Source organism: Crocodylus porosus, unplaced genomic scaffold, assembly GCF_001723895.1.
Source record: "Crocodylus porosus isolate Cpor-Errol unplaced genomic scaffold, CroPor_comp1, whole genome shotgun sequence".
Lineage (NCBI taxonomy): Eukaryota > Metazoa > Chordata > Crocodylia > Crocodylidae > Crocodylus > Crocodylus porosus.
In genome coordinates this window covers 46,221,861-46,242,897 of record NW_017728931.1, presented here as the reverse complement: position 1 = coordinate 46,242,897, position 21,037 = coordinate 46,221,861, and the positions used below count along the sequence as shown (strand labels likewise).

Genomic DNA, 21,037 nt, shown 5'->3' with positions numbered 1-21,037 from the left:
GATCCTATGACCCCAGCTGACTTCCTGCCCTTTGGGCAGGGGGCTGGACTCGATGATCTTCTGAGGTCCCTTCCAGCCCTAATGTCTATGAAATCTATGAAAAAGACTTTCTCTGTAAACATGTAGTCCTTCAAAGCTGTGTTACTGCTCAGTGGCCAGGGAGACCATATGTGGCTTGTCCCTGGAATGATTGGCAATTGATTTGAATGAGCTACTGTTAATTAATGGGGGTATGTGGCATTGTTCCAGGGAAAATGTTAGCACATTTGATACTGCATACTTCAGAGGTTACTTTAAAAAGGAACAGTGGACTGTAGAGTTGTAAACAAAAGTCAGAGCTTTTTGTTCTGGGTCCTATTCTAAATGGTTGTGCTATTTATGTTTTAATCTGGCTTAAAACGTGAGGCCTCAAATGAGATGTCTGTTTACAGCCTTGATTTTCTGACTTCTGTTTAGATCAGAACATTAATGCAAAACCATATTGTATGTTACTGTCCAGGGCTAAGTACAGACAGTCAAAAAGCTAATAGCTGAATTGATTCAATCTTCACAGGTTAGTCTAAGCTGCATAGATTAAACTGGTAAGCAAGTGAACAGACATTCACTTTTCATTCCAGAAATGCAGCCAAATGCCTGTAGTGGCCCAGGCCAGAAGTCAGGGGCCCGAGCAGACAGGTTGGGGCAAGGCTAGCCCACCAACCCTGCAGGGGGAGAGGGTTGTAGGGGAGATGTAAAGCATACCAGGATGCTGGGGGACTGTGAGTTAACTTGAATCTGGAGGGGATCTGGTTCATAAATGAAATAAACCAATTTAACCTAAATCAGTGGAGTCTGATACTACATAGATTCAGTTTTATCTTAAACAGGTTTCAGACATTTTGAAAGAGGTTTATGTGCACTGAACTTTTGTTGTGTTACAGATTTGAACCAGTTTCTGATCACTTATAACAGTTTATGTGTAATGTCTGTCTGTAGCCCTGGTAGCTATTAGTCTGTCCTCTCAAGAAATATTAGGTGCAATGTTAAGAAAATAGTTGAGGTTTAAAACATTTTTGTGAATGATGTATCTTTATTAAAATAATGTCTGAAAATGTGAAGGGATAATATGTATCTGAGCTTTTTTTCCCCTTTTATCATTTAAATAGCATTGGGAAGTGTTCAAAAATGTTTCCGAAGTTTTTATCTTGGTTCCTGCACTTCTTGGACTCAAAGGAAATTTAGAGATGACCTTGGCATCCAGATTGTCAACTGCAGTGAGTAATTTTTTCCCCACCTTGGATATGTGTTGTAATATTAGAAAGAAAAAATATTAGTCTTTTAGATGAGAAGCTGGCAGAGTTAGTATTTATTTACTTGTTACAGAAATACAGAATGATCACAGGAAGACAATTGTCATCCCTTATAAACTCCACCCTCAGAATAATTTCTCTTCATGCAAACTATGCAGGTCACAAGAAACTAAATAGTTGTTTCAGATATGATTGTGCACACTCCAAGTTCTACCAGTTCACTATGGGCTTCTGAGTTAACACCATTGGATGGTACATGGAGCAGTTCATAGCTCTCAGAGTAATTGTTTGAGGCTCTCTGTATGAAGATGTCTCTGGTTTAGCTACACCCAGTTAAATGTTTTGGAGGCTTTATTGACAACCATAAAAACTAAAGGCTGACATTTTTTAAAAAGAAAGTGTATGCTTCTGGAGAACAAGCTAGGAGTTTTCTGGTCCATTCCACACCTTGTGTGCAGTGTGGTTGATTAAGACTGACTTTGAGAGGCACTTTGCAACCAAAATTCCCTTTGATAATAGACGAGGATGATATAAGCTCAATACTTTCTTTTGTGTAGGTGTGGAGGTTTTCACTCAAAAGTTAATGGAAGTAGCTAGTGATGGATACATAAGGGTCAGATAAATAACATGAAGACAGCTCCTCTTTTAGTATCATGTAGTTTAATCAATTTAAGGAACATAACTGGTGGCGTTCCTCAAGGGTCAGTGTAGAGAGAAATGTAATTAATGATATTGGCATGAAAGCTAGGAGTATGCTTATTAAGTTGACAATGACACAAAGTTGGGACTTCTTGCCCATACTAAGGAGGACTGGAATTGGATGGCCTTGAGGCTTGGATCAATATAAATAAGAGGAAATTCAATAATACAAAATGCAAGATCATGCTCTCATGGCTGGTAATAACATTTGGTATAATCGAGGAGTACCCCCAACATGCACACCAGAAGCCCCAAAGCACCTCTTGCCATGCTGTAACAAATGTAGGATTTTTTAAAATCAAAATAACCCAAAGACCTCAAAAACTACAGCACATTGCTAGAAGAGAGCAATCTGAGGGGAAAATGATTTCCTGACCCCACATCTGGTGATTAGTTTAACCCTGAGTGTTTGAGCAAGGCACACACCAACCAGGCACCTCAAAAGTTTGCCAGTATCACTAGGAGAATCAGCACATCCTACCCCAGTGAGGGCCAACCTTTTTTGGCAGGCGTATCACAAGTTAGACCTGTACCCTACCTGAGTGCCACTCCAATCCCTTTTTCCCTACCTGATCTGCTGTTCAGCTTTCTGTTCCCTGCCCTGTGCTTCCTGCCTGATTTGATGCTCTGCTTTCTGTTCCCTGCCCTACCTGCTGCTGTGCTACCTGTTCCCTCCTCCATCTGCTGTGTGGCGCACAGAGGCTTCCTGTGCCACTTGTAGCACCCGGGCCACAGGTTGCCCACACCTGTCCTGTGTCTTACGCAGTCTTCAGCACTTCAGATGAAGACACAGGAAAAACAAAATAAAAGGAAATAAAATAAAATAAAACACAGAAGTCTATTATGTGTCTGCCCACATTTCTTAGTAAACTGTCCTCCAATTTACTGAGATTTTTTTTCCAAATCTGGATTTGCCTGTACATTCTCCTCTCCTCTTTTCTCCATTATGCCTTTAATCCCTGTCTGTACTGTGCCATCTCTAAGTACTTCTCTAGTCCTCATATCTTCCAGAAGTCCTACCAGGCAACACATCATGCTGATGTAACTTCTATCAGGTATCCTCTTAACAAAAATGTATCTCCTGTATTACCTGCAGTTTTTCATCTTCATTACCTTTTTAATTTTTTGGTCACTTCCATTTTTCTCTGAGTTGCTGTCACTGTCTTATATTTCTAGTCCAAATCTGTAAGGAAAAAAGGACAACTTCCCTCCAAATTCTTCCTTGTATTGTGAGTTTGTGTGGAAGACTACCTGATTTCTGTTTGTTAACATCTCTGGTTGCTTGGCTTTAAAGTCTTTACTTTGAGTCAGCCCTGCCCCCACCTTTAATTAACCATTACCTCAGTACTGATCAGAGTGGGAACGCACCTCAGACGTAAAGCCTCTGCTCATCAGAATGCATAGCCCACAAACAGACTGCAAACTACAGCAAAACCACAGACCCAGTGAACTCCTTTTATCACTTGGCAATCCCTAAGTAGACTAAATGGGCATTTATACGTGTACATTTTAGTTCTCGGATGCGTTGGAGATCTGCCGCTTCAGTGCAGACTCAATTAATCGAGTCTGCTCTGCACAGGAGCTGACATGCACTGCATTGTGCTGCTTGCAGTCATATAAGTGGAGAAATGTGGGTGAGTGCAGAGAAATGGTGGTGGTGCGCTTTTGAACTAAAGTGTTTTAGTTCAAAAGTGCACCACTGCCATTTTCTTTGAGTTGACGCACATTTTGCCACTTACACAGCTTGCACGTGTAAAAATGCCCAATCAGTCTCTTTGCCTTCAGGTGGTTGTAAAGGAATAAAGCAAGAAAGATTCATACGATGTTTTTTTTGCTTCTGTTTACTGTCCTAGATAGAAGGCAGTATTATTTTGTAATACTGATAAGATACTGAATGTACTGAAGTGACAGCTAGGCTGTCCTAAGTCCAAGACTGATGCATTTGAGACACTGACAGGGGAAACTCATCTTTCAAGGGGGTGTGGTTAAAGCTGTTTAAAATGAGGGGAGGCTGTAGTCCACTGGTGCTCACCCTTTTTAAACTTATGGCACCCCTTGGAAAATCTCAGCTCTTAGCTTTCACTCATTTCTTGATTACAGAAATGGAGCAATTCTCCTTTACAGTATAGGGCCAGGTCTATACAACAACCTTTGCCAGCATATTTCTATTAGTCAGGCATGGGATGAAGTGTAATTTGGTAAGGATACAGTTGGGCTGGCAAAAGGCTTTCATGTAGATGCAGTTATACTGACAAACTGCTTACTTTTCAGTTTGGGTTATTTTGCTTTTGGATTGGGCTGTGTCTTAAAGGCTGGAATAAGAAACCTCAACAGAAGCACAATTTTGCCAGTATAAACTGGGTCTGCTCTTGGAGTATTTTGCCTGCAAAAACAACCCAGCAAAACCTTCCAAGCATAGACCTAGCCTAAATATATGTGCATTTTGGAGTTCTGCATCAAAACGGATTGGCAGAGCCTGTAGTGAGCAAGACTTCCTGAATTCTAGGCATCAGCATGAGAGAAGAAAAAAGTATTGCACACTTCCAATGGTAAACTGAGGTGATTTCAAAAGGGAAAACTATGTACATGATACATGGCTATGTACCGATTTTGAAGTGATAACTGTTTATGAAGTGATTTACTGTGTGTAAATACATGTTCATGTCAAGATGTTTATCATCAAAGGACATTATCAAAAAACTAGAAAATTGTGTCACTGTAATAAATCAGTAGTTCTGAAGTACTGCACCTCTTTGTATCTACTTGCCTGTTTTCTAGTTCCTTTTAATGTGTAAAACAGTTTAAAACATAAATTGCAAGACTGCCAGCTGAAGCTAATTGTAAATGAAAATGCTTGCCAGCAACAGTGAAATGTCATTTCTGGCATGGAGGGATCTATCACCTAGGACAGATGATATACAAATGCTGTGTCACAGAAAGTGGAAGGGAAATTTTGATCAAAGACTTCAGGGCAAATCCTTGTTTTTATTAAGGTGCCATGGGACTTTAATGTTCATGTGGAGACCACTTGATGTTGTCTATGGGCTCCTAAAGAATATGAAAGAAATGCCTTCCCTTTTAACTATCACCCATTACATAATGTGTTTAACACACCTATTTATGAAGAATAAATAAGATTTGTTTAAGAGTTGTGCCTCCTTAAATAATGCTAAGCTATCTAAATTCAAGAGCACTATTTTTGAAGTTTGAATGTACTTTGAACACTGTAGAATGTTTATATTGTAGATTGTGAAAGCCTCAATAACTTTCAGTGCATTTATCTGGGTGTTTCCTCTTACTATGCTCCTCCTAAACCACAAACAGGAAGAGCAATATGGAAAAGAATCAGAAATGTAACCAGCTAAAGAGAGACAACTAAATGGCAAAGCAAAAGGGCCTGGATTTAATTTATTTGGAGAGTGATTTTCATGTTATGCATCTCATTTAGTGAGTGACAGAAAAACTTAAGTATAACTTCTTTGCTAGAAAACAGGAGATTCTGAACAGTTTCCTCAAAAAATAGAACTTATAATATCCTCAAATAGTGCCCAGATATTGTCCAGATCTCTAAATTTTGTCCTAGCTTTGCTTTCAACAAAACAGTACATTCTGAAAGAAGGGTATGTGGGACAGCATTTTAAAAGTTATTTGTTTGGGGTATTTTTAAATTCATTTGAGATTGGATACTCCTATTCCCTGCCTCATAGGATTAGACTGAAAGATGTTTACAGAAAGGTAAGTCTATACTTACACTGGGGTAAATCCAAAGTTACAAAGCCAAACTCTGCTTTTGATTATAAAACTTAATTTTCAAGAAACTTGCATATGTACTTTTATTTATGTAAGCAGCCTGTTGAATTGAAGTTGCTAGCATAAATGTTTCCAGGATGAGGTCAACAGAATATAAACTCTTGGGCTAAGTACAGGCAGTCAAAAAGCCTGAAGCTGAATTGATTCAGTCTTTGCAAGTTATTCTAAGCTGCAAAGTTTGAACCAATAAGCAAATGAACAGACATTCACTTTAGATTCAGGAAATGCAGCCACATGCCTACAGTGGCTCAGGCCAGAAGCCTGGGGGGCACTGGACCATGGCTGTCTGGCATGTAGCAAGCATGGGCTGTGTACTTGCTTCCTTTTCCTGCCACTCCTGTGGTTTCTGGAAGTTGCAGTCCAGAATCACAGCAGCAGGACTCTGCAGGGCTGCTCATCACTTCCTCTTCCTGCTTCCAAGTGCCTCTGGGATTTGTAGTTCACAATTGCAGCCAGGGCAAGTCCATACTTGGGGGAAGGGAAGTTTAACCTCACTCTCTGGCCACAGATCCCAACAGGGGTTTGCCTATGGTGGGGGCAGTAAGCCGGCCCGTGAGCCAGCTCTCACTGCTCCAACTAGGGAGCAAAAGGGTAGGGCCAGCCCTGCTCTCTGGAGCAGACAGCATAACACTGCCCAGGGCTGCAAGATGCTGGAGGACTCTGTTTTAACTTGAACCAGGAAAAAGTCTGGGACAGAAGCTTCATAAACCAGTTTGACCTAAATCAGTTAAGTCTAATGCTACATTCAGCCAGGTTTATCTGAAACCAGTTTCAACCATTTTGAAACTGGTTTATGTGCACTGAACTTCTGTTCTGTTACAGGTTTAAATTAGTTTCTGATCACTTAAACCAGTTTACTTATAATTTCTGACCTTGGCCTTGATGGCACTTTAGATGGATTTTTCTCTAAAGTGACTAAATGCAAACCATTTTAGTACATTTCTCTTTTTTGCCAATTGATCTAATCCTGGTGATATATTCAGGAATATACACGGAATATTAAGTAACATCCACTATGCATGTGGTAAAGATGTGTGCGAAGAAACAAATTACTTACTTGACAAGACTTCTGTGCAGCAAACGTCATCAGTTGGCTTGACCAGGTAGAAGCTGCATAAATTGAATAGTAGAATAATACTGTAAAGCTGGATTTGGTTTTAGTTGACTTTCAAAATGACTTACTAATCATTGTTCCTCTTGAAAGACTTTAAAAGTAAAAGCTGTTCATTATTTAACTTTGTAATAGATGTGTTTAATGAATTTTGTAAAAAAACAAACCCCCCAAAACCCCTGGAGCATATTAATATTACAGCAGTTCTAGCTGTGGCACTGAATTGTCAGTGACTTGTTGCTTCACTACTAGATTTGAAAGTATCATAAATTTAAATCTAAATATCTAAAATTAACTTGTTGTTTTCACAGGTAAACATTGGGAAAATGGATTCTCCCATTGAGAAATGGAACCTAATAATTGGCAATTTGGCATTAAAACAGGTAAAACTTACTCATTTTGTAGACTCTTGCATTAAAAGCACTCAGCACAAATTTTGAATAATGGAAAAATATCCACAGACTATAAACACAATAATGATCAATACAGATGCTAAATACTATATAATAATAAATGTACTGTATCTGTGTTTTCATGGTAGCATAGAGTTTGTTTCTTAAGCAAAACAGACATAGAGAAGTAAAACTGCTTTTTACATATGAGGTGTACCTCTCCTATTGAGAAGGTAGAATACAGGTAATGGCAGCAAAAATAGGGGAGGTCAGGATATCCAAATTTTCCCTTTGCCAAAGGGCTGAGTAGCCTGCTTCTGGAGCTTTGCAACGTGTGCAAGAATGAAGAATGCAAAGCAGGGAACAGCTTTAGTCACTTTGCATCTCTCAATTAATTTTAAAAGGTGAATCTGTTAGTAAATGAACTCTTGTTTTGTTCATCTAGGTACAAGCAACAGTAGTTGGTTTTCTGGCAGCAGTGGCAGCAATCATATTGGGCTGGATTCCAGATGGCAAATACCGCCTTGACCATTCAATCCTTTTGTGTTCCAGCAGCGTAGCAACTGCCTTTATTGCATCTCTTTTACAAGGTGAAAGAAATATTTGTAACTTTCCACTGTGACTGATTTTTCAGTAAAAACTGAATGTGCATTTATGTCACTGGTACTTAAAGATCTAAAACCCCTGCAGAGCACAGTATATCTGAAGTAGATACTTGGTAGTAGGATGCCCTTTTTCAATCTTTTATGCACTAATAATCAAAATCATAGTAATGAAAAAAAGGGTAATCGCATCTTAAGTTGTAAACCGGACCACATGTTAACATAGTTCATGTCACAAAACAAGGAATATACACCATAAAGTTATTCCACAAAAAATGTGTAATCACTTCATGGCTGTCATGCGATTAATTGAACAAGCGGCCTGATGCTCCCTTGAAGCTGGGAACCCGCAGTTGATGGGGCTTCCAGCTGCAGGGGTGTGCCATGTGCTCCTGTGGTTGGGAGCCCCATCAGCTGAGGGGGCTCCCAGCTGTGGGAGCTTGCTACTTGCCACTGTAGGGGAAGTCTGGGAACATGGTTGTGGGCTGCCCCTGCACTGGCAATAAGGCATGATGGGATCTCATGCTGGATCCCACAATCATACCTCCTGTGGCAGCTGCCTACACATCTGGTAGGGGTCTTAGTAATATTCAGATTTTGTTCAGGTTGATAAAAATGTAGCCCTGATTGTGCCTATAGCAAAAGCAGCATCTTTGTAAAACTAAGCCCTAATTATTTTGACTTACGGTGACAACATGAGGTAATAAAATGGGATCCAGTCGCATCACATTCTGAACAAATTCATGCATGTATATGAAAATGAGAAGGGTTGTTTTAGGTTTTCCCCACCTCTGAGGGTAGAGGATTTCTTTTTGTATTCACAGCTGCACAATATACATTGTCACTGCTAAACATATGGCACTTATTTGTGATTGGCCCTTATATAGTCATATAGGGGAATAAGCAGGTCTTTCTTGCACTAAGAAGATAAGGTGCATTCTCAATTCAAGACAAACTCTCAATGAAGAGAAGTCAGTTTGTAGTCTTTGTACAAGTTACCAGATCAAGTTAAACACTAAGTACCTCCTATTCTTTAACTCAGCCTATTATCTCATGTAAATAGTGCCTTGAATTCTTTGGGATTTGACAGAGTTTGTAACATGAGTTAAGATCATACTTTCTCTCTTAGTGAACACATAGCCATTGAGTTCAGTTATGGGTTGGGTTGGAGTAGTCATAGGGATGGGGAGTAGGCAGAGTATGGCTGCACATACTCCTGCTTATGTACAGTTCAGTCATGAAAAGAGGGTGTGCTGTGTTTGGTACTGGGCCAGCACATCAAATTCCTTTCCAAGTCCAAGACTCCTACACACAAAACATGTGCTTTGGAAGAATTGTGACTTAGAGAGAATGAAATATTTAAGCACTGCTCCTTAACTAGGGTTGAGAGCAAACTCTTATCTCTTCTACAAAAGAAAATAATACAGTATATACAAATATATTAAAGTAGATAAGAAATTAATTTTTAAAAAGATTTGAAGTTAAGATTAATTAGTGCATTTGAAAACTTTCCCTTAAATATTAGGTTATGAAGGAAAAATTCTTGGTAATACTAGTGATATTGCTAATATAATATTATAAGCAGAATTTTCAGCAGGCATTGGAGAAACTCTTGAATTCTTGCTTTTTATAGAAAAGAATATAAACTAACTACCTCTATAATCTATATTTTAATAATGGAGCACTGAGTGATTTTTTTTTGTGACCAGGAGTGGAAATCGCAGAGAATATGAAACCTGCTAATAGCTAATGCATTTTGAGTAATGAAACCTTAAACTATCTTGAGTCTGCAGTAATCATTGCAAATTCAGCAAGATTGTACTGTACATAACTATCCTCATATAATATTTTGCTGCAAGGAATGGTGATACAAAGACCCTTTATGATTTTATGGTTTTTACCAAGTGCCAATTTTATATATAATCAAAATGAATTACCATACAGAGCCAATGATTGGTGGATTTCCTTGTTTTCCCTACACACAAAATGTAGAAAAAAAATAGGATTAATTCTGAGTCACCTAGGAGAAAGAATGATTCTGGGACAGAGGCATAAGCTTGTATTTCTCACAGAATCTGGTTTTGATTTTCATTTTGTCCATAAATTTCCTGTGGGATGGCATTAGATAAGATTAACATGTTTTCTTCTTACATTGAATCCAGGGATAATTATGGTTGGAGTTATTGTTGGATCAAAGAAGACTGGTATTAATCCTGACAATGTTGCCACGCCTATTGCAGCAAGTTTTGGAGACCTTATCACTCTTGCTATACTGGCTTGGATAAGTCAGGGTCTTTATGATTGCCTTGGTAAGTATGTTCCCAACTTTGTGTGCATTTGAGAGGCAGCTGTTTTTATCGTAAGATATTTTATTGACTTGTATATAAATACCAGTTTTGTCACTGACTTCTACATTACTGCTTAAAAGTTTAGACCACAGCCTTTTCTTAATAGGCTGCAGCACTGTCCTAGAGTGCTGCAGTTACCTTGAATGTAGCCCCTGGCAGACATTATATTTAAAATGTGATTAACTAGTTAATCATGTCTTAAGTAGTAACCTGGCCACATGTTAATGCATTCAATGGCACAGTAAAACAAGGAAGAAACTACAAAGTTATTGCATGTATTTTGTTGAATAACTTTGGACTGGTTCCTATGATGCCTTGTGTTGAATATGTGGCCAGGCATCAGCTGATTGAGGCTCCCAACTTCAGGGGTCCATCTAAGTCCAGCATTTTGGTGTGCCTCTGAGGCTGGGAAGGGCAGTCAGCTGATCTGTGTTTCCAGCTAATCTGTGCTTCCTTTTTAGTCAAGAGCTCCAATGTGTACCTGAGGTTGGGAGCCATGTTCAGTTGCTGCTTCCAGCCTTGTGGGTGCATTGGAGCCAAGGGCTCTAGTGTGCCTCCAAGGCTAGGAGTGAAAGTCCGCTGATCAGCGGTCTCAGCCTCAGGGGTGAATTAGAGCCCTTGACTTCAGTGTGCTCCTGAGGCTGTAAGTGCTAATCAGCTGACTGCCTTGCTACTTCTTGGTAAAGGGGGAGCTCTGGATAATGATACCCAGGCTTCCTCTGTTCTGGCAATATGGCACAACTTGGATTTGATCTGTGATCCCACAATCACACCTCCTGCCATGCACATGTAGCATTAGATCCCATGACTCCTTTAACTGAACATCTGCCAGAGGCCTAGAATTCCTAAACTAGCTCTTCTGCCTGCGAGAAACAGTTTGGCTTTATGTTACAGCTCCCAGAAAATCCACTCTTGGCTTTCTCCAATCTACTATTGAACTGTCAAACGTGCACTAGTGGTTCTTTGTTCTTTATTGACTGGCTGTGTTTGTGTAAGATGAGCTTTTGCTATTGATGTTTTTTTTAATGAACTTTGGTTTTAGATACTGTTGAAGTGTCAAGAGTAGGGCCTGTATATGTTTCTGTGCAAATCAATATATTTAAATAAAAAATACTTTAGACCCAAATCCATTAAATCACAAGGGACTCTCATCACTCTGTAGGTTGCAACAAAATACCAGGTTTTTTAATTATAAATGTGAAATGGTGTATGGATATTTTAAAACTGGTGTTCATTTTTCCTACTTTTTTCTTTCAAAACCAACAGCTGTTCAGTAATGAAGTGACCCCTGCCAGCTGTTTCAGAGAATGGCCTTTTCTATGTTTGTTCTTTTTGCTTTGTTTGTCTTCCAAGGATAGTAGATTCCTTCCTGCACGTAAGCTGACTGATCTTGCAATAGCCCTATACATAGAAGTAAGGTGCTAATTTTCTAATTCAGCCATAACAGATGAAAAATAGCCACTACCTCAGATTAAAGCAGCAGCAGCATAAATAAGGCCTACCCTGACTACTAGTTTTAAATGACAGTTATATAGCACTGTCTGGTTGTTGTCCAGGAATGTGTTCTACCTGGCCTTCTGATGACCATTTTTTATTCTTTAGGAGCTAAGCAGAATATAGGTTTCAAATATATGAAGCATATATTCACCTCCCCCTTTTCCAAATCACCTTGTCTGCTTGCTTTTCTTCAGTTATAATTAAACTAGGGTTTCTGTGCTTCATGCTTACATTGCTTGTTTTCCTCGAATGTCTGAATCTCCTGGTAGGAGGAACAGAATACTGCAAAAGATTTGTTGTTATAAGTATCCATAAAGGATTACAGGTTTCTCTTTTTGAGAAGCATGCTGATGACTTTATCTTGTGCTCTAGCTGAGAGGTAGATGACCATGGCTTGTGAAGTGTTTCTGACTGCCATAAGTGGTGTAGGATGTTGCAAAATAGTAAGAAATGCAAAACTCTACAACTCTTGGTTCAGAGATGATACCTTTTATTAGATCAACTAAGAAATAACAAGAAATAGCATAAAAATATCTTTTCCTGCAAGCTTTCAGGCACTCACACCCTTCCTCAGCCTCAGGGAAAATTAAAGATGGTAAAAAGTCCCCAAAGGTAGAAAATAAACTTCATTTTTGCACAGAGGAAGCTGAAGGTGGAAGTCAGTTCCTTTGGGTCCAAGAGAGTGCCTTTGTGAGTTGCTCTTTGATGTGCAGATAAAGCAGGATTCCTTCCCTGGTGGTGTCAGATGGCAGACAGGCAGGGAGGTGTAGAAATCTTTCTTGTTCAGCAATGAAGTTTAAATCCAAAATTGGCTAAAATTTGGCATCTACCATGTTTCAGGGATGTATTTGGTAGCCGGGTTGATCTGAGACAAAAAGAAATGCAAAACTCCAGAATGCCCATCGATCTGCAAAACAATAAGACACTTGGCCAATTTTAATTGTTCTTTCTCTGCTTCTGCAGGTACTCAAATCATATTTCATTCAGCTGCTGCCCTTGATGTATAGGCTGCATATAAAGATGCTTGAAAAAATGTTAGAGCAGGAGTGCCTGACCTGCAGCACAAGTGGTATGGGTAGACTCTGCGTGTGCCATGTAGATTGGGGAAGGGACAGACAATATGGTGGCAGATGGGGCAGGGAGCAGAAAGCAGAGTATCAGGTCAGGCAGGGAGTAGAAAATTGTGCAACAAATCAGGTAAGGCAGGACTGGTAGCCCACAAGAGGTTAACTTGCAGTCCTACAGCAGCAGGAGTTTCTAAGCTCCCCCTCCCTCCTCTGGCTGCCTCTTCCTATAAGGATGGGGCAGTAGGGTAGCGAGCTGAGGGTGGGTCTGGGGCATGCTGTACATCAGGGAATGGGGGAGATAGTGGGGTCGCAGGCATATAATGTGTGGCATTATAAAACATGTAAACTAATATTTTAGTCATCTTCTGATGTGTTAGAGGTAGTTAAATATTCCTGTGGCTTTATGTTCTGATCTTTTTTCTTTTTCCAAATGCCAATAGATTAAATTAGTTGGCTTCATCCAAAGCAGCTTTTCCCAAAGAACTATGCTCTTTTACAACACTAGAGGGCTCTACAGGACTGTAATTAGGAATATATTTTGTATTTCACTAAAGAAGTTTTTGTATGCAAGTTCTCTGAAATTCTTAGTAAATAAAACATGTCCATGATGTTGAAGGTTTAGAATGCTTATTTTTTAGGATTTAAAAAGTCCAGTTTATCGTCTAAAAAAATAAAGATTTTCCTCACTAATTTGTGTTTACTATTTTCTGCATATACCCTGCTGCTATTTCAGACCTTGCAAACACAGGCTTTTATTGTATTAAAGGCACAGTGTGTTATCTCTCTTCTCTTAAGCTTCCTATAGCTAAATCAAAATGGCAAATATACTTGCTCAGTTATTATCGGAAGATTCAAAGCTGTCATTGTGAAGTATAATACTTCCAGTTTGTAGTTGTCTTTCACTAGAGGTAGGACTTTGTTTGAGTGGCATTAGATTTGATTGTTATTCAAGCGACTGTAGGTATCCTGCATATTGGATAAATATGAAGCCTATTCTGCTTTTAACTGGAAGACTAATTGAGATTGCTGTATGTGATGAATGTATGGGCCAGTTCATAGAACAATTCAGGATTCATGACAAATTGCTCCAGGTTCCTTATATGCAGGCCTCACTCTAAGACTCCTTTCACCATGTAATTGAAGCAATGGGTACTTATTAAGGGTAAAATTAAGTGAACCCAAAAAAAGGGTTCATTTTCTTCTTCCTCTCATATTGGTTACTTTCTTTTCTTCTTCTTTCTTATTTCCTATTGTGGACTGACTGTACAGGGTAGATGGCACTACTGTGAAAAGGACTTACTGAATGTCTAGATATCAAATTGCAAGATCAGTCTTAGGGTGACCACTTCAGCGAAACAGCTCCACAGCCAGACTGTTGCAGTGAAGTTCTGCTCTCAGTTTTCAAGTCATATTCTAGATTTGTATAGCTGCATTGTCTTTATAATCTGTCCACTCCTTACATGTCCAGAGAAATCCCTGGGTTTTCTTGTTCCAGCCTATTAAATGTCCTGCATATTTGGACTTCAAATTAAAATGGATAGCCCATGGAATTTAGAATGCTGGTATTATGAAGACCCTTTGTCTTCAAGCCAGGGTAGGGTGAATTGTAGAATTTAGCCTTCAGCTTCAAAATTGATTCAAAAGAAACTGGTACCCCTTCCCATATAGCAGTATGGGAAAAACAAAATGGTTGTGGCCTCCTGATTCAAGCTTGTGATTCTTATATTGAGAATCCCTGTTTTCAGGAGACCAACTAATGTATTACAGAAGCAGAAGTTTACAAATTCTAGGTCTTGATTATATCCTATACTAGTCTTCTTTTTCTTAAGGACTGATTGTTCTTAAGGGTTCCTTTTGTTAAACATTATTGTACTATTCAGTTAACCTGCCTAATTCTTTTTTGCCTGACTCTATTTATATGGAGTGAACAAAGAACATTTCATGATTTCTTTTTGTATCCATATGAGACTAATATGGCTAGGGACAGACATTACACATAAACTGGTTTAAGTGATCAGAAACTGGTTTAAACCTGTAACGGAACAAATGTTCAGTGTACATAAACCAGTTTGAAAATGGCTGAAACCTGTTTGACATAAACCTGGTTGAATGTAGTACCACACTTAATTCATTTGGGTCGAGCTGGTTTATGTAGTGTCCGTCCCAGACCCCTTGCTGGTTTATGTTGCTCCCTGAGTATCCTGGCAGGCTCTCTGGGCTGGGCAGAGCTCTCTGCTCCACGGCCGGGCTAGCCCCTCTCCTCTGCTCCCTGGCTGCAGCTCCAGAGCCCCTCTTCTCCTCACCACTCCCTGCTAAGCAGGAATTGCCCCCTCCTCTCTACCTTGCAGAGAGGTGTCTGCGTATTAGCTAGAAAACCACGTGCTGCCTATGCTTCATGCTGAATCAACAGGCAGAATCAACAGGTAGCTGGTAATGTCCTGTTGTTTTCTTAATGGAATGGTAAACACTGAGTGAGGGGTGATAAACACTGTTATCAGTTCCCTGCTGGGCTAAGCAGAGCAACCTGCTGGCCACCCTCTACCCCCTCATCAGTGCTGTGGAAGGAAGGGAGGGCTGCTGTAGCGCTCCGTGGCTTCTAGCCTGAGCCACTTGCAGGCATGTTTCTGTACTTTTGGGATGTCTGTCCAGTTACAAAATTGATTTAGCCTAGCCAGGTTAGACTAACCTGCAAAGATTGAATCAATTCAGGCTCAGGCTTTTTGAATGTCTATCCCTAGCCTAAAAGGGCTAGGCTTTTCAAAAACATTTAGCAGTAGCTGAGCTGGGTGCCTTTGGAGTCTTATCATTGACTTGAGTGGGAACAAAGGCCAATGCTAATAAGCACCTGTGAAAATCTCACTTGAAATGTATACATAATATTGGTCTTTTGTTCCTTCATGTCCTGGATTACCTTGTTTTTACCTTTCTAAAGGATATATCATCCCTTTTGAAGGTTTATCTTACTTTTTTGATTCATTTGATATAGAAAGGTATGTCACTGTGTCTGGTTGTATAGATGCATACCTGTTTCTTACAGCTATTGTGGTATAATTGAAAATGTGCTGAATACAAACTGTGAGAGTTACTGAGAAACAAATGCACTCTAGTTTGGCTTCTTAAGATTTGCAAGGCTAGTCCTGTAGCTGGTTATTTGCAGACCTCTACTGAAATATGGCTGTCTTGCTTTGTAGAGAGAATCTATTTGTTTTGACTTCAGTCTGTGTGCAGTAGCTGAGACTAGCTCTCTCGTCTTATATTTTTTCTTGTCACATGTATCTCTGTGTCACTTCATGTTTTTCTAGCTATGTTTCTAATTTGTGTAGTATTAGTAGTTTTATTTAGAAATATGATTTTTAAATTCCTCATTTAGGATTGTTTGTTATTGTCCGCCTTACTTTACCTGATCGGAATTTTGCTTTATCTTTGTTCTTTTTCCAAAGAGACTAATTGTGCAAGATATTTCATTTTGGAAAGAAAAATGTTGATGTGTATATTCTCCCTAGTTCTTCACTTTACTTCTCTTGAGAACTGATGTAGCTGGTTAAATATCTACCTCATCCTTCACAGGGAATGCACTCCAATGGATTTTGATAGTATTTCATGAGGTTTCAAAGAGCAGTTCTATGGTAAATAGCTGGCTTCTTTTTAGAATTTGTATCATCTTTATTTTTCTACTTATTATAGGTTGCTCAGTGCTGTAGGCTGTATGTTCATATGGTACAAGCAAGAGTTTTTCATAAAATAGTGATTCATTAGGTTCACTTTTCCCTCTACTCAGCATTGCGGTCCCCTGGTTGCTGCTAAGTGTGTACTCTACAGTAGATTCTTTCTGACTTACAGACAATATATTCAACACAAAATTGGCAGTCTCTCCACACCCCTCAGCAAAAATTTAAAAAGCAGGATGCCTTAGAAATAAGTTACCTTATTAAGATTTCATTATATATTTTTACTTTATGCACTGCAGCATAGAAAATCCCTACATGCAATCCACAGAATACCTTTGGGGTCTGCAGAGCTGAGTGGTTACATGGTATTGGTTTTCCTTGTAACCATATGAGAGAAACAGGAAAGACCTGAAGGGGAGAAACAATGAGCATCAGAAGTCCAATATAATTAACTGTTTTGAAAAGGGCAACTTATTTATAGCATTAAAAAAACTTACATGGAAAAGTAGTACTTAATATATTCATTGATGTAGTTGGAAAAAAAAAGGTAAATCAAGTATTCTGTCTCTCTATAGTGTGACCCATATGATTAAAAATGCCAAGAACCCTTGATACGGATTTATTTTTCTTTTATGAACTACCATTAAAATAAGCTACAGTAATCAAAATGAAGGCCAGGAGTACAGAATGCTTTGTGATATGTTGTCTTTCCTTTCTGCAATTGTATTTGTTCACTTAAAATTTAATCAAATTCAGTATTTTGATACAGTTTCAAAATCAGTTTTGAAAATTAGCAAGTTTCTTCTGTAACTGGAAAAGGCAGTCAGTCCTGGCCATTTTCATTAGGTTGCACTTAGAACTGAGGCTGAACGCAGCTTACAAATATAAGACAAGCTCTTAAAGCTATAGAAAAAAGAACAGGCAATGTAATATTTTAAAAAAGTGATGCCATAATACAGTCTGTTGAGAAACAAGATTATTTAAATTACTCAAGCAGAAACATAACAGTCTTAAAATACATAGTGTGAATCTGCAAGGGTATAACAAGAAAGGTGTGAGACCACAGAGCAGCCAAATGTTGATTCTCTAAATGAGCTATCATTTGATTTCTACAAGTTGAATTATGAAACTGACAACTTCATGGTAACTGGCTTAAAAAGAAAAAAAACCAAAAGCTGGCAAAACCTGCAGCTGACCTGGCTTGCATAATTGAAAGCACATTTGTTTAAAAATATTGTTCTGGGATATTCTTTCAGAATGTGATGATTATTTAGTACTAATACATTGTTCAGGATTTGGGGGGAGGTTGCCCTTTTGAGACAATAATAACTTTCTTTTCCTACCCCCTCCCCCCATTTTTTTCCACATCCCCAATTTTTAATTACTTTCTCTCTTGTACTGCTCTATTGATAGATGGCCCATGTAGTTTTTCCTTGATCCTCTGTTGTGGCATGAGAACATACATGTGAAATATTCCCTTTTGATTACATGGATATATTGACTCCAGCATGTTATGGATACAGATCACATAATACAATGAATGCCTCAGGTTATTTTTCTTGCTACTGAAAGATAAAAACATGTGGTACTAATTAAATGTCAATTGCTTATTTCCACTTCATATCTTCTACCATCTCTAATGTCCTGAAATAAAGCCTTGGCAACATCATTTTTCTAACACTTTTGGATCAGTTCTTTTCCCTTCCTTAATACCACTGAAATAGTAATTGCTTGAACTGGAGAGCCTTGCAGTAAAAATCTTAGAGATTTGTCACATTAATAAATTAAAGTCTTTGCATGAGGGCATGCTTCTAAAATGTGAATCTTTGAGTTCTAACATGTTGTAATGTTTTAACATGTAGCTACATAAAAAAAAATTCAACACTTTTTCCCCCCAGAAACTTACTTGATTTAAACTTTCTACAAATTATTTACATAAAGATGGGTAAGATATGGCCCACTACTCAATAAAATTATTGAATTTGCATGTATTTAATCTTATGAAAAAAACTTTTGCAGGTTTAGGGCAACACTGTGTAATGACTTGCCCTTGAACAATTTATGCCACTATTTTTGTCACTGCTGAATTAGAAAAGGTAGCATCAGTGGGATATCTCATGAGGGGATAGATTGCAGAAGTGAGTACTAAACACATGTGAAGGAGAATGATACTCTGTGCAGACAGACTGAAGCTTTTAGCATAGCTTTTGCTTATGCTTATCACTTTATTATGGAGTCCTTTATTGTTCTTCTGTGAATTATGGTGTAATTCTGACCATTACAAATGGAATTGTAGCTGCTGTATTTTTCAATCAGTATGTTTTTCAAACTGGATAAAACAAAACAAATAAAACTACTTGAGCTACTCAAGTATATATTTAAGTATTCTGCTCAGAAATGTCCTAGCTATCTAAACTTTGACATGATTAATCATATATGTAATATTGAGGGGTATGGTTTAATCAGTTAAGACTTGCTTTTTCAGTAGCGTTTGCCTTACTGGCTAGGGGAAGAGGAAGATTGTGGGATTGTTTTGCTTGTTTGTTTTGGATGGTTTAATAAATGAAAAATTAATTTCTGCTTCTCTAATAAAAGTAGAGAGAAAATGAATCACAATGTATGCCTTGTATTCCCTGCCTTCCTAGGATTTCTAAAATGAATGTAAAACAGCAGGTAAAAAATTAAAAAACCCCTTTGTGAAATCATAACATGACTTTATGTGCACACTGTTTTCTTCTTGAGGAGAGGATGAGAGAGAGAGAGACCGTATATGGGAGATATTTTTCACATTACTTTCCCAGTACATTCCCCAGTACATTCCCCAGTACATTCCCAGTACATTAGTACTGGGAAGCATTCAGATGCAATGAAACCTCTATAAAAGCCTATAATATATAGCATGCAATAGAATTTTCGTTCAAAATTTTAAATTTGTTGAGGCAAGTATGTAGCAAACCCTTAACACTAACCCAGTGTTTTGTTTTTTATTTCAGAGATGTATTATTATATATCTCCTTTAGTTGGTGCCTTTTTCTTGGCTCTGACTCCTATGGGGATTGTAATAGCTGCCAAACATCCAGCTACAAGAACTGTTCTCCATTCAGGATGGGAGCCTGTTATAACTGCTATGATCATAAGCAGGTATGTAGCTTTTTCTTGTGGTGTACTTGTAGTCCCTTGGACTCCCTGTATCCACAATTATCTTTTTTGCCTTAATACCTAAAAACATCATTAAGAAAAAGTCAGGGATGCTCAGGGGTTCCCTCTGCTCTTCCAAAATATTACAGCATGGCTAAATCTAAAATGTTGAAAGCCAGAAAATGATGAAGTTAAGGCAGGGGTAGGCAAAAAGCGGCCTGCCATGCCATTCTATTTGGCCTGTGAGGCCCTTAAAAAATTTATAAATTTAATATTTATTTGCCCTGGGCATGTAGCCCTCGATGGCTTGCCAAAACTCAGTAAGCAGGCCTCTGCCCAAAATAATTTCCTGCCCCTGAGTTAAGGTATAAGCTGCCATCTCAATGCAACCTTAGCTGTACTTCCTGGAGCTAGCAATATATGAGAATGAAGCTAGTGGAAAAACAAGTAGCTTTATCGAGTGCGTAGACACATGCAAGCACATGCGCTTGCAGCACCTCAAATAGAAGCAGTGCAAATTTGAGCTGGGGCTTTTTGCCTCAGTGCACATGCTCGGACATGCACTTTGTTGAGGAGCAAATTGTGCTACTTGGGTCAAAAGAACCCTGCCTAGCTCCTCCCGGATCTGCAGCCAGGGGGAGCTAGAGCCCAGGGCCAGCACCTGTGCTGGCCCCAGGAGTATAAAAAGCTGCCCTGATCTGGCACCAGCAGTACAAAAAGCTGCCCTGGCAAGTAGCTCAGGGCTACTCACTCTCAGGAGCTTCTGGGGCCCAGCCAACTGGTACCTGGGGACACTACCCCTTCTGCCAACTGGACTGCTGAAGCAGCCATGAGAGTTCTCTGCACACTTTACCCACTGCAGCCGTCTGGCAGTGGGGGATGCTGCCTGGCTATGACCACCTGCTGAGCACCTGCCATACCTGGATGAGGACTGCACAGCCAGTGGAGACATCTGCCTCTCTGGGCCAGCTGCCAGTGGGCTGTGGTTGCAGGGTTGGCCTCTGTGTGGCACTACTGCCATGTGTGCCCCCTGCACGGCCATCTGGGCAGCTATTGCCTGGAAGATGTTCCAGGCGTGGTGGCCTGCTTTGAACTGTCAAAGCATGTCCTCCTGGCCCCATTTGGCCAGGAGGTCAGCCACAACCAGCTGGGTCCAAGGTGCTAGTTCTGAGCAGGCAGTGTCCTGCCACTGGCCTCCCTAGCAGGAATTTTGGTGTTCCCTATTACAAAACTGAAAAATCCTTGATTTAAAAAAAAAATCGCAAAGTCACTGTGTAAAATACCCCAAAATCCATGTTCCTACACAAGTAAAACAAAAGACCACTATAAAGACAGAGACAGAGACAGAGACCAGCTGGGCAATGTTTTATTGATATATCTACAGTGTTAAAGCAATGTGGAAGCCTACCAGTGTCT

At 39.3% G+C, this 21,037-nt stretch overlaps 1 protein-coding gene across 1 annotated transcript in view; it reads left to right on the top strand.

Annotated features, from left to right (window-relative positions):
- SLC41A2 (solute carrier family 41 member 2) overlaps nt 1–21,037 on the top strand; it is a 90,680-nt gene that overhangs the window by 24,803 nt on the left and 44,840 nt on the right. Inside the window, exons 3-7 of the mRNA XM_019544774.1 lie at nt 1,146–1,253; nt 7,221–7,292; nt 7,747–7,891; nt 10,066–10,212; nt 19,477–19,624. Coding sequence (XP_019400319.1) covers nt 1,146–1,253; nt 7,221–7,292; nt 7,747–7,891; nt 10,066–10,212; nt 19,477–19,624 — 620 coding nt within the window. The remainder of the gene's footprint in view (nt 1–1,145; nt 1,254–7,220; nt 7,293–7,746; nt 7,892–10,065; nt 10,213–19,476; nt 19,625–21,037) is intronic.